At 38.6% G+C, this 13931-nt stretch overlaps 1 protein-coding gene across 1 annotated transcript in view; it reads right to left on the reverse strand.

Annotated features, from left to right (window-relative positions):
* Positions 1–3306: 3306 nt before the first annotated feature.
* Positions 3307–13931, reverse strand: part of iffo1a (intermediate filament family orphan 1a) — a 42898-nt gene continuing 32273 nt past the window's right edge. Inside the window, exons 8-10 of the mRNA XM_061741455.1 lie at positions 11928–12017; positions 5882–6012; positions 3307–4793 (exon numbers count right to left, since the gene is read on the reverse strand). Coding sequence (XP_061597439.1) covers positions 4664–4793; positions 5882–6012; positions 11928–12017 — 351 coding nt within the window. The 3' untranslated portion in view covers positions 3307–4663. The remainder of the gene's footprint in view (positions 4794–5881; positions 6013–11927; positions 12018–13931) is intronic.

The following is a 13931-nucleotide window of genomic DNA, read 5'->3' on the forward strand; positions in this document are numbered from 1 at the left end:
GGTAAAGGATAATCGGAGAAGACAATAAGATCAGGGGTTTCTACAAATCTGAGCTTCATGACGTGTTCGTGGGAGTGTGATTCAATTTTCAATTCAATTCAATTTTATTTATACTGTACAGCATCTATGACAACAGAAGTTAGATTTTTTTATTTGATTTATTTTATTTTTGTACATGTAAAAAAGAACACTTCAAGAGAAGTTTAAGAAAACAAAACAACAAAACAAATAATGTCATCCTTTAACACTTGATATCTTAATTTACATGTGCAAAAAAGGAGTGGGAAGAAGTGTAAACTGATTTAATCCTACCCTCATTCACTAATCATTTAACCCGTATTTATAAATACTCACACACTGTACTCACACTGCTAAATAACAGTATTATTATTATTATTATTATTATTATTATACCTAAATATATATATATATATATATATATATATATATATATATATATATATATATATATATATATATATATATATATATATATATATATATATATATATATATATATATATATACATACATACACATGCATACACATATAATTAGCTGCCCATTTCTGTACATAAATACAGGACTGTCTCAGAAAATTAGAATATTGTGATAAAGTTCTTTATTTTCTGTAATGCAATTAAATGCAATTCATTACAAATCAACTGAGATATTGCAAGCCTTTTATTATTTTAATATTGCTGATTATGGTTTACAGTTTAAGATTAAGATTCCCAGAATATTCTAATTTTCTGAGATAGGATATTTGAGTTTTCTTAAGCTGTAAGCCATGATCAGCAATATTAAAATAATAAAAGGCTTGCAATATTTCAGTTGATTTGTAATGAATCCAGAATGTATGACATTTTTTCATTACAGAAAATAAAGAACTTTATCACAATATTCTAATTTTCTGAGACAGTCCTGTATAAACAAATCTACCCGTTCACCCAGTAGTTTTATATCAGGCTCCTAAAAGCCGCTAATCTCCTTCCTCTTTGTACCTCGTGAGAATCATGTTTTTATATTTGTTTTTAAACTGGTTAATGTTTGGACATTGTTTTAATTCTGAATATATTCTGTTCCATAGTTTAACTCCACTGACTGATATAGAAAAATCTTTTCATTGTTTGTGTTCTGCAAGTCTTAAAATTTAGAGAACCCCTTAAATTATACCTTAAATGATGTCACTAGGCTTTTCCAGACACCCAGAACATGACAGAGGGGAATTCTGACTTGAGTAAATGGTCGTTTTACTATAAAGCTATAAGTAAAGTATTCAAATTAAGAATACATAAGAAAAATAGTACTTTTACTTACTTTTAAATATGTAGGTAACACCTTGAAGACAGAATTTGATGCATTTTTCTTAATCTAAAGGATTTAAATAACCCACGTGATGGTAGAAACCCTGAATCAGTGCATCTCCAGATGTGCTGATTCTGCACTTGCAGAGACAGTTTCAGTAAAAAAAACAACAACAGAACAGAATTTTTCCATTGTCATTTATTCTGTGCTTCTTTTTCATTCTGGTTTCACACCACAAGCAAGATAACCAACCTAACAATTTCAAACCAAAACAGTTTTCAGGGCTGAGAATCAACCTGACAGCATCCACAATCCATTTCCATCATTTTAAATCTTCATCTGCTTTTTAATTTGCTTTTATCCCGAGTCACACTCTCCTTTCACAGATTAATTTAAAAAAGATGTATCTTTTTCTTGCTTTTTTCCACCCTTCCTGCAGATTGCAGCCAGGTTAAATAGATGAAGAGTAAAGTGTAAGCGGCTCCTCGCCAGGTTCTCACGGTGACAGGCCAACGCCGTTGAGTCCTCTGAACGCTTGCAGTTGCTGTGGTTTTCTTTTGCAGAAGTGTGAGATTTTGATGTTCAGTCCATTTCTTCGCTGAGATGAGAAAAATGTGTCATAAAAATGCAGACTAACTGAATCTAATGAGTAGATTTAGTGCATGTTGTCGGTGATGAAGGTGGAAAGTTGAGCAGGCAACCGTTCACGTGACTGCACTGCAAAAACTCAAAATCTTACCAGGAATATTTGTCTTATTTCTAGTTAAAATGTCTCATTTTTAGTCAAAAAATCTCATTAAACTTAAAACAAGTCATTACCAGAAAAATAATTTATTTGACAATTTTCACCTGTTTAAAGTAAATTTTCACTTGAAAAAAAGTAGAAAAATCTGCCAGTGGGACAAGATTTATCTTCTCATTACAAGCAGAAAAATCTTCCACTGGCAGATTTTTCTACTTATTTTAATTGAAAATCTACTTGAAACAGGTGAAAATTGTTGTTTTTTCCAGTGATGAGTCTTGTTTTAAGTGTAATGAGATTTTTTTTGACTAAAAATGAGACATTTTAACTAGAAATAAGACGAATATTCTTGGTAAGATTTTTAGTCAAGAAAATCTCATTACACTTAAAACAAGACTCATCACTGGAAAACAAAGAAAAGTAGATTTTCTCTTAAAATAAGTAGAAAAAATGCTTGTAATGAGAAAATAAAACTTGTCCCACTGGCAGATTTTTCTACTTATTTCAAGTGAAAATTTACTTGAAACAGGTGAAAATTGTCAAATAAGTTATTTTTCTGGTAATGACTCTTGTTTTAAATGTAAGAGATTTTATATATTTTTTTTTTTTTTTTTTTTTTTTTTACTAAAAATGAGACATTTTAACTAGAAATGAGACAAATATTCTTGTTAAGATTTGGAGTTTCTGCAGTGTGAAGATGTGAGACAGGGTGAAATGTAAATTGTTCAGTTAAGTCGGAGCACAAATGTGGAAAACTGTGATGAAGACTTCTTTATCTCCACCCAGGTCACTTCCTCTTCTGTGTGAAGGTGTATTTGCTTTCTTAAATCTCTCTGTTTTTACAGTACAAGTTCCAACTCGGTTAATGGCATAAAGCAATAAAAAAAACATGAAATATACCTTCCTCTAAATTTACATCATAGGACATGAAGCTTGCAGCATTAGTAGTTCAGCAGCATCCACAGCATTATCATGTACATCAAATACAATATTTTGTCTTTACAATTTCCGAAATGTACAAGACAGAGAAATCCTGCCAAGAAATCAGTCACTTATTGCAGTTTTTTGACTGATTTCGAATGTAACAGCTTATTTACTTCTTTATTTTTTTTGCAGTGGCAGCAAATCTAAACTTGGAGTCTCGCTAAGACTTTAGTTCATTGCAGCCCAAAAAACATCACGCTTGAGAATAATTTTCAGATATTATTCCAACATTTTCTCACTTGATTAAGCAAAAAAAAAAAAAAAAAAAAAAAAAAGAAGCTAAAACTATAAGGCGCTGGCTTCCCATTAGCTCACATGTAAAATTGTGGACAGAACAACAAAATAAAAGAAAGTCAAATCATGTCCAGAAATCTTTGACATAAAAAAAAAATCTCTTATTTCAGGTATATTTCCATCATGTGTTCAATATTAATTTTCTTTTTTCTTTTACAATTATACGATTCACAAAGATGTCTGAATCCATCTGTTCACCTTTATTTAATTAACATTCATTTTCTAACCGCTTAACATAAACATCTGTTTAGTTAGATCGTATAATCCTGTAAAAACAGTTTACAACTTCAAGCCTCTGAGAGAGAAGTTGACAATTTTGGAAGAAGTCTGATAAATGTGACATCCCAGAAACTCCCTCCAATAGATGCATTTATGTCAAACATTGCTAATTCACTGCAAGTATTGTTGTTTTCAAAGCACAACTTGGCACAAACCTTGATTTAATTTTCATATGAACAAAAAGACCTTCATATTTCTCAGTTGCTGGATATAGTTTTAAGGCAAGTTGGCCTTTGATAGTTCAACTTTTCAACTTTACAATTATAATTACACCAAATTCCTCCAAAACAAGAGCTGGTTAATTTCAGTTTTAACATTTCAAATGTTTTGAAGATGTTAAAACTGCACATAATTGTAAATGATAATATGAAAGCGGAGAAGAAAAGCATTAAAGATGGCTTTTCTAGACAATGTGCAAAGCGCTGTCTTTGTGCGTCTCTGCCTCTCTGCAGACTCGTTCACTGCTGCTGTTGAAAGGCAGGTTTACACAGATTGTGCAAATGATTGGCCGCTGCAAGGTCTGGGTGCAAAATATAATTCAATTCTGTTTATCTTATCACACAGGAATAGGGGAGCAAAATGAATGTAAAGTGCTTTCTCCCGTTTTGTCCTGTGGGTGTAGTTCAAGCTAAAAACCACCAGGGGGCAGCAGTTGGCAGATCAAGGGATGATAGTAGGCGCTTCTGGAAAGGATATGATTTTCTCTTGGTAATAAGTTAAAACATCTGCAAAAATAAATAAATAAATATAAAATAATAGAAATGATAATAAAAGGAGTCTGATAGAAGCTGCAAAACTTGAATTCAAACTGAAATTAAGCTAATCGTTTTGTCTGAAGCGTGACATCATCGGTGACATCATTAGGATTAAAATTCGTCCTTCTTTAGATTACCAAGAAAAATGACTTAAATCAGACATAATTTCATTATTTGTGTAAGTTCTGTAATTGTTTCCCCATTAACGAGCAGCATGACCAGCAGCGTGTGTGTATGTGTGTGTGTGTGTGTGTGTGTGTGTGTGTGTGTGTGTGTGTGTGTGTGTGTGTGTGTGTGTGTATTAAGGTTTCCTCCAGGACACAGCAGGGATGGCAGCGTTGACGTCCCAGCAGGACTCGCTGCTCTCAGCGTTGGCAGGTAGAGCTGGTTTCTTCTTCTCCTTCTCCTGGTCGTCGCCCGACAGCGACTCCCTGTCATGGAGCAGACGAAGAGGGACGATGATTAATGATGTATGTATGTATATATGTATGTATATATATGCATATGCATACATGTATGTATATATGTATGAATATATATATATATATATATATATATATATATATATATATATATATATATATACACATGTGTATGTATGCACTCATGTATATATATATACCGTATTTTCCAAACTATAAGGCGCACCTAAAAGCCTTTAATTTTCTCAAAAACCGGCAGTGCGCCTTATATATGATCATTACAGTAATGTCTGTTACTGTAGTCAGGGGGATTGTGGGTAATGTAGTTGGTGTCGCCAAAGTAATGGCGTTAAAAACGTCAGGAATCGTCACAGACGTTCAAGACAACAGCAGCGACGCTGACTCGCATAATGGAGACTTTGACGAGACGGAGCAAAGCTGGTTTTTATTTTGTTAATAAAGTTTGACATACGGTACTTTTCTTCTTGTTTTTTTTTGCATTTACTGTAGGATTTTGTAGCATTTCCTGTAGCGCAGCTCCATCAGGTAGATGCTAACTCAACCCCAGCCACTATAGTACGGTATTTTACCATATATTTAGTGCGCCTTATACTGCGGTGCGCCTTATATATGAAGGGTGTTTTAAAATAGGCCATTTATTGAAGGTGCGTCTTATAGTGCGGAAAATACGGTATATGCATGTATATGTATGTATGTATGTATGTATGTATGTATGTATGTATGTATGTATGTATATAAATGTATATGTATGCATGCACATATATACATACACACATGTATGCATGCATACATGTGTGTACAGGTATATGCATGCATGTATGCATGCATGCATGGATGCATGCACGTACGTATATATGTATATATAATATGAGCTTCATGAAGTCCTGCTGAGCCCAGCACTTCCTGTTACCTGTCTCCGCTCACTTCCTGTTACCTGTCTCCCTCACTTCCTCTTACCTGTCTCCGCTCACTTCCTGTTACCTGTCTCCCTCACTTCCTCTTACCTGTCTCCTCTCACTTCCTGTTACCTGTCTCCTCTCACTTCCTGTTACCTGTCTCCTCTCACTTCCTGTTACCTGTCTCCGCTCTGCGTGATGAGCCTCCTGCAGGTTTCCATCTGCACGTCCAGGCCTCTCTTCATGGAGCACATCTCCATGTACTCGTGCAGGTGGCGGTTCATGTCGCTCTTGGCCGTGGCCAGTTCCAGCTGAAGAAAGTGTTGACATTACGACCTCAGCAACAGCAGCTGCTTCAACTCAAACACACGGCAGGAACCAGGGGCCGGATTCTCAAAACAAGTCATATTCTCCCAAAACGTCCTTAAGTATTTTCTCAACTTCCTTCTTAAGTTTCTTTTTAAGAAAAAACTTAAGAATAAATGGTATTCTTGAAATAAAAGTTCTCAAATTTGTTCTTGACTTTTTTCTTAACTTCTTAAAAGACAACCTTGACCTGTCTTAAAATGTCTTCTGTGAAAAGGTAATAATAATAATAATAATAATAATAATAATAATAATAATAATAATAATAATAATAATAATAATAATAATAATAATAATTAAAGCTGCAAGCAGCGATGAACGGGCCCTCGCACTCACGGCCACCGCCCCCCATAAGCGTATCAGAAATGACACCACCCACGACTCTCTATGTCAAACCATTCAAAAGTTATAGCAGAAAATAGGGACAACCAATCAGAAGGAGGGGCGTGGCTAATTCTGGCCAATGAAGGTCAAGGACTCCATACAGAATCTGATGACACCACCCACGACTCTCTATGTCAAACCATTCCAAAGTTATAGCAGAAAATCGGGACAACCAATCAGAAAAAGGGGCGGGGCTAATTAAGGCCAACGAAGCTTAAGGACTCATTACAGAGTCCCATGACACCACCCACAACTTCCTATGTCAAACAATTAAAAAGTTATAGCAGAAAAAAGGGACAACCAATCAGAAGAAGGAGCGGGGCTAATTCAGGCCAACGAAGCTTAAGGACTCATTACAGAGTCCCATGACACCACCCACAACTTCCTATGTCAAACCATTCAAAAGTTATGGCAGAGAAAAGTATTCTAGGGGGCGCTGTTGAGCCGTTAGGCCACGCCCATTAATGCAAACCATGAAATATCAAATTTATCGCCAAGTCTGGCTTGCATGCAAAATTTGGTGACTTTTGGAGAACTATCAAATATGGACCAATCAGATGAAGGGGGGGTGCACTTGTTGGCGTCTAGCGTCGCCACGGTAACGCTTTTGAAAGAGAAAAGTAATGCGTGGTGTTGCAGGATGGAGACGCACATTTTGATGTATAACACACCTGGGTGCACGTTACGGTTCGGGCTGAATTAACTGCCGAAGGAATGGCATAAATTTCGCCAAAATGACACAATTTATTCAAAATGGCCGACATCCTGTTCGGTTTCGGCCATGGCTCCAAGAGACTTTTCTTTAAGTTTTTCCATAATACAGGTGTGTAGCGATTTTCGTGCATGTACGTCAAACCGTATTGTGGGGCTTGAGGCACAAAGTTTTCCGGGGGGCGCTGTTGAGCCATTTTGCCACGCCCATTAATGCAAACCATGAAATATCAAATTTATCGCCAGGCCTGGCTTGCATGCCAAGTTTGGTGCCTTTTGGGGAACTATCAAATATGGACCAATCAGATGAAGGGGGGGTGCGCTTGTTGGCGTCTAGCGTCGCCACGGTAACACTTTTGAAAGAGAAAAGTAATGCGTGTAGTCGCAGGATGGAGACGCACATTTTGATGTATAACACATCTGGGTTCACGATACGGTTCGGGCTGAATTAACTCTCGAAGGAATGGCATAAATTGCGCCAAAGTGACACGATTAATTCAAAATGGCCGACTTCCTGTTCGGTTTCGGGCATGACGCCAAGAGACTTTTCTTTAAGTTGTCCCATGATACAGGTGTGTACCGATTTTCGTGCATGTACGTCAAACCGTATCGTGGGGCTTGAGGCACAAAGTTTTCAAGGGGGCGCTGTTGAGCCATTTTGCCACGCCCATTAATGCAAACCATTAAATATAAAATTTTTCGCCAGGCCTGACTTGGGTGCAAAATTTGGTGACTTTTTGGGCATGTTAAGGGGGGCAAAAAGGCCATCACTTTGTCAGAAGAAAAATAATAATAATAATTAAAGCTGCAAGCAGCGATGAACGGGCCCTCGCACTCACGGCCACCACCCCCATAAGCATATCAGAAAAGACACCACCCACGACTTCCTATGTCAAACCATTCACAAGTTATAGCAGAAAAAAGGGACAACCAATCAGAAGAAGGGGCGGGGCTAATTCAGGCCAATGAAGGTCAAGGACTCCATAAAGAATCTGATGACCCCACCCAGGACTCTCTATGTCAAACCATTCCAAAGTTATAGCAGAAAATCGGGACAACCAATCAGAAGAAGGGGCGGGGCTAATTAAGGCCAACGAAGCTTAAGGACTCATTACAGAGTCCCATGACACCACCCACGACTTCCTATGTCAAACCATTCAAAAGTTATGGCAGAGAAAAGTTTTCTAGGGGGCGCTGTTGAGCCGTTAGGCCACGCCCATTAATGCAAACCATGAAATATCAAATTTATCGCCAGGCCTGGCTTGCATGCCAAATTTGGTGCCTGTTGGAGAACTATCAAATATGGACCAATCAGATGAAGGGGGGGCGCGCTTTTTGGCGTCTAGCGTCGCCACGGTAACGCTTTTGACTGAGAAAAGTAATGCGTGTTGTCGCAGGATGGAGACGCACATTTTGATGTATAACACACCTGGGTGCACGTTACGGTTCGGGCTGAATTAACTGCCGAAGGAATGGCATAAATTTCGCCAAAATGACACGACTAATTCAAAATGGTTGACATCCTGTTCGGTTTCGGGCATGACGCCAAGAGACTTTTCTTTAAGTTGTGCCATGATACAGGTGTGTAGCGATTTTCGTGCATGTACGTCAAACCGTATTGTGGGGCTTGAGGCACAAAGTTTTCCGGGGGGCGCTGTTGAGCCATTTTGCCACGCCCATTAATGCAAACCATGAAATATCAAATTTTTCGCCAGGCCTGGCTTGCGTGCAAAATTTGGTGCCTTTTGGGGAACTATCAAATATGGACCAATCAGATGAAGGGGGGGTGCGCTTGTTGGCGTCTAGCGTCGCCAAGGTAACACTTTGGAAAGAGAAAAGTAATGCGTGTAGTCGCAGGATGGAGACGCACATTTCGATGTATAACACATCTGGGTTCACGATACGGTTCGGGCTGAATTAACTCTCGAAGGAATGGCATATATTGCTCCAAAATTACGCAATTAATTCAGAATGTTCAAAATGGCCGACTTCCTGTTCGGTTTCGGCCATGGCGCCAAGAGACTTTTCTTTTAGTTGTGACATGATACAGGTGTGTACCGATTTTCGTTCATGTACGTCAAACCGTATTATGGGGCTTGAGGCACAAAGTTTTTTCTGTCTGAACCAATCAGATGAAGGGTGGGCGCGCTTTTTGGCGTCTAGCGTCGCCACGGTAACGCTTTCGAAAGAGAAAAGTAATGCGTGGGGTCGGAGGATGGAGACGCACATTTCGATGTATAACACACTTGGGGGAACGTTACGGTTCGGGCTGAATTAACTGCCGAAGGAAGGCATACATTTCGCCAAAATGACACGATTAATTCAAAATGGCCGACTTCCTGTTCGCTTTCTCGACATGACCCCAAGAGACTTTTCTTTAAGTTGCGCCATGATACAGGTGTGTACCGATTTTCGTGCATGTACGTCAAACCGTATCGTGGGGCTTGAGGCACAAAGTTTTCTAGGGGGCGCTGTTGAGCCATTTTGCCACGCCCATTAATGCAAACCATTAAATATCAAATTTTTCGCCAGGCCTGACTAGGGTGCAAAATTTGGTGACTTTTTGGGCATGTTAAGGGGGGCAAAAAGGCCTTCACTTTGTCAGGAAAATAATAATAATAATAATAAAAATTCCTACAGATACAATAGGGCCTTCGCACTGAAGGTGCTCGGGCCCTAATAAAAATTCCTGCAAATACAATAGGGCCTTCGCACTGCAAGTGCTCGGGCCCTAATAATAATAATAATAATAATAATAATAATAAGCCTCTAATATCATCTTTTTCAACACATTTGCACAAACAAAGACCCGCAGATCGGTTTAGTGAAGTCTCGCTTCAGGTGCATCGACTGAAGATAATTGAAATTAATAATAATAATAATAATAATAATGATAATGATAATGATAATGATAATGATAATAATAATAATAATCATAATAATAATAATAATAATAATAATTAAAGCTGCAAGCAGCGATGAACGGGCCCTCGCACTCACGTCCACCGCCCCCCATAAGCATATCAGAAATGACACCACCCACGACTCTCTATGTCAAACCATTCAAAAGTTATAATAGAAAAAAGGGACAACCAATCAGAAGAAGGGGCGGGGCTAATTAAGGCCAACGAAGCTTAAGAACTCATTACAGAGTCCCATGACACCACCCACAACTTCCTATGTCAAACCATTCAAAAGTTATGGCAGATAAAAGTTTTCCGGGGGGCGCTGTTGAGCCGTTAGGCCACGCCCATTAATGCAAACCATAAAATATCAAATTTATCGCCAAGTCTGGCTTGCATGCAAAATTTGGTGACTTTTGGAGAACTATCAAATATGGACCAATCAGATGAAGGGGGGGTGCGCTTGTTGGCGTCTAGCGTCGCCACGGTAACGCTTTCGAAAGAGAAAAGTAATGCGTGTGGTCGCAGGAGGGAGACGCACATTTTGATGTATAACACACCTGGGTGCACGTTACGGTTCGGGCTGAATTAACTGCCGAAGGAATGGCATAAATTGCGCCAAAGTGACACGATTAATTCAAAATGGCCAACTTCCTGTTCGGTTTCGGGCATGACGCCAAGAGACTTTTCTTTAAGTTGTCCCATGATACAGGTGTGTACCGATTTTCGTGCATGTATGTCAAACCGTATCGTGGGGCTTGAGGCACAAAGTTTTCAAGGGGGCGCTGTTGAGCCATTTTGCCACGCCCATTAATGCAAACCATTAAATATCAAATTTTTCACCAAGTCTGGCTTGCATGCAAAATTTGGTGACTTTTGGAGAACTATCAAATATGGACCAATCAGATGAAGGGGGGGTGCGCTTGTTGGCGTCTAGCGTCGCTACGGTAACGCTTTCGAAAGAGAAAAGTAATGCGTGTGGTCGCAGGAGGGAGACGCACATTTTGATGTATAACACACCTGGGTGCACGTTACGGTTCGGGCTGAATTAACTGCCGAAGGAATGGCATAAATTGCGCCAAAGTGACACGATTAATTCAAAATGGCCGACTTCCTGTTTGGTTTCGGGCATGACGCCAAGAGACTTTTCTTTAAGTTGTCCCATGATACAGGTGTGTACCGATTTTCGTGCATGTACGTCAAACCGTATCGTGGGGCTTGAGGCACAAAGTTTTCAAGGGGGCGCTGTTGAGCCATTTTGCCACGCCCATTAATGCAAACCATTAAATATCAAATTTTTCGCCAGGCCTGACTTGGGTGCAAAATTTGGTGACTTTTTGGGCACGTTAAGGGGGGCAAAAAGGCCATCACTTTGTCAGAAGAAAAAAAAAAATAATAATAATAATAATAATAAAAATTCCTGCAAATACAATAGGGCCTTCGCACTGCAAGTGCTCGGGCCCTAATAATAATAATAATAAAAAAATAATAATGATAATAATAATAATAATAATAATAATAATAATAATAATAATAATAATAATAATAATAATAATAATAATAATAATAATAATAAATATAATATAATTCTGGGATACTTGCATGTAGTACTTAGTATGCCATTTCGGATACAGCCATATTTTAAGAAGTTCTTAAGTAGGAAAAATAAGAAATTCGTAAGAAATGACAGTTCTCAAGACGGTTCTTAAGAAAATATTGAGGAATTGCACTTAAGAACTTTCTTATGAACTTCTTAATTTTAGATCTTAAGACATTTCTTAAGATCGTTCTTAAGAACATATTGGTGAATCTGGCCCCAGATCTGCCTCTTATCTGAACGCATGTGAATGTACATTTCTCACCTCTATCTGGCCAATGGTTTCTTGGTATTCCTTCTCTCTGGAGTTGAACAGACACTCTGTGTCTTCAATCACTTTTTCAATGGACTCGTCCTGCAGAAAGAGAATAAAACCGTTTAGGTCACAGTTAATTAAGGATGTTCAGGGTAAGCCTCTTTGGAATTGTTATTATTCTTAGAAACAAAGCTAAAGCGATAAAAAAATTGAACGACAAAATGGAAGAGTGGTGGAATTTGAACAAAACCGTGCCAGGCTTATCAAACACAGGCCGGTGGAGGGTGAAAACGGGGACACCGGTAAAAACAGTCGGCTCAGGACGAGGAAAACAAGCGAATTCTCGGCTGGGACACGCAAATCTTTTAATCTCTGGCGGTTTCCCTGCGGCGTCTTCTGCTGGTTCACTAAGCAGGTCGGTGTCCTTCCCCGCCGGCTTGTCAAGTAAACAGCTTACAGGTCGACACGTAAGAGGCAGCGGCCCGCTGCGTTTAACGGACTAAAAACAGCTCGCTGTCCAAGTAGGACGAGGTCAAACTGCCACTGAAACCATTTCCCTCCCATTTCCCTCCACACGAGTTTCAAGAGGGATGGAGACTACAAATCTAAAAATCTACGTTAAACCGACTACTACAGTTTCTTCCGCTCCTGCCCTTTAAAAGTTTCTATCTGTCGTATTACAGAAACCTTTTACAGTAAAACATCGGTGTTCAAATCAAGACAAGAGCAGTGCAGACAGACGTAGTAACAAAACTACGATTTTGGAAAAAAGAGCTGCCAAATATTACAAAAACCTTTTTACGCTTTCACCAGGTGTTTCTTTCAGGCATTTTGATAATATAGTTTATCGCAAAAGTGTAATGGAAACGCTGTTTGCGCATTTCCACGTCTCCGGCACCGCTGGTCAATCAAAAATCATCATGATCTAGTTTCCAGCTGTTTTTGGCCTCATCAATACGATGCAGTTGTGCTGTAACATCACGTAATCATTAGACATCACTAGACAGAGCTTTGCCTCTGAATAACCATTTAAATGATCATTCGCTGCTTCATCCTCTTGTCTTTGTCCATCTGCTTTAGAGTTGAGATTCTCTTTTTTGTAATTTTTTAAGAGAAGAGTTACGGAGAGAGAACTGGAACAGTTACAGCGCAGAGAAAAACAATGTCAAAACAACCGCCCCCCCGCTTCCTTTATCACAAGTTCAGTCTTTTCTTTTTCTTCTTTTTCAAAAAGTTAAATGGAAACGCAAATGATGAGAAGTCTTGGAAAATACAGTTCACCAAATGACCACAAGGGGCTGGCGCAAAAAGTAACTCAATCTATCAACCCCCCAAATTAAAATGTTCAATTTTACCCATCAAATAAAGTTAGAAAAACGTTCATAACTATATTTCCCATGCGTCATCAGTGCAGGCCGCAATTTCTTTTTATTGAGTGTCAACCAACTGGTCGTCATCGCTTTATCTACTGACTACTTTCTGTGAACTGGATTCGAGAGCTTACAGAGAATAGTTTCTCTTGTTTTAAAGATGAGACTACTCCTTGTGCCGTCGGTACCAAAGGAGCATCACAACCAGCTCTGAGTTTAACCTGGAAGAGTCTGGGGATCAAACTGATCAAACCCATCCATTCCAGTTATCTTACATTCACATCCATCTATTCAGATGATGCCACCAAAACTGTCAGAGCTGTCAGATCTAAACTGAAAACCGCTCAACCCGGCTCAGCCTGATTCATCCAGTTCTGTTTATATTTGTGCCTATTTGTGCTTTTCTTATCATTTTATTTGTTATTTACTGTTTAATTGTGTCTGCTTTTAATGTTGATGTAAAGCACTTTGAATTACCTTGTGTTGAATTGTGCTATACATACTGTAGTACTCGAGTTGTAAAATAAATCAGGGGGGATGGTGGATTTTATCATATGGGGACAGATAATTTGTGCTGATTACAAATAATATAATATATTACAAATAATAGCAGTGACCAAAACACCTGCAGAAATACTGCAGG

Source organism: Cololabis saira, chromosome 15 (assembly GCF_033807715.1).
Source record: "Cololabis saira isolate AMF1-May2022 chromosome 15, fColSai1.1, whole genome shotgun sequence".
NCBI classification, from domain to species: domain Eukaryota; kingdom Metazoa; phylum Chordata; class Actinopteri; order Beloniformes; family Belonidae; genus Cololabis; species Cololabis saira.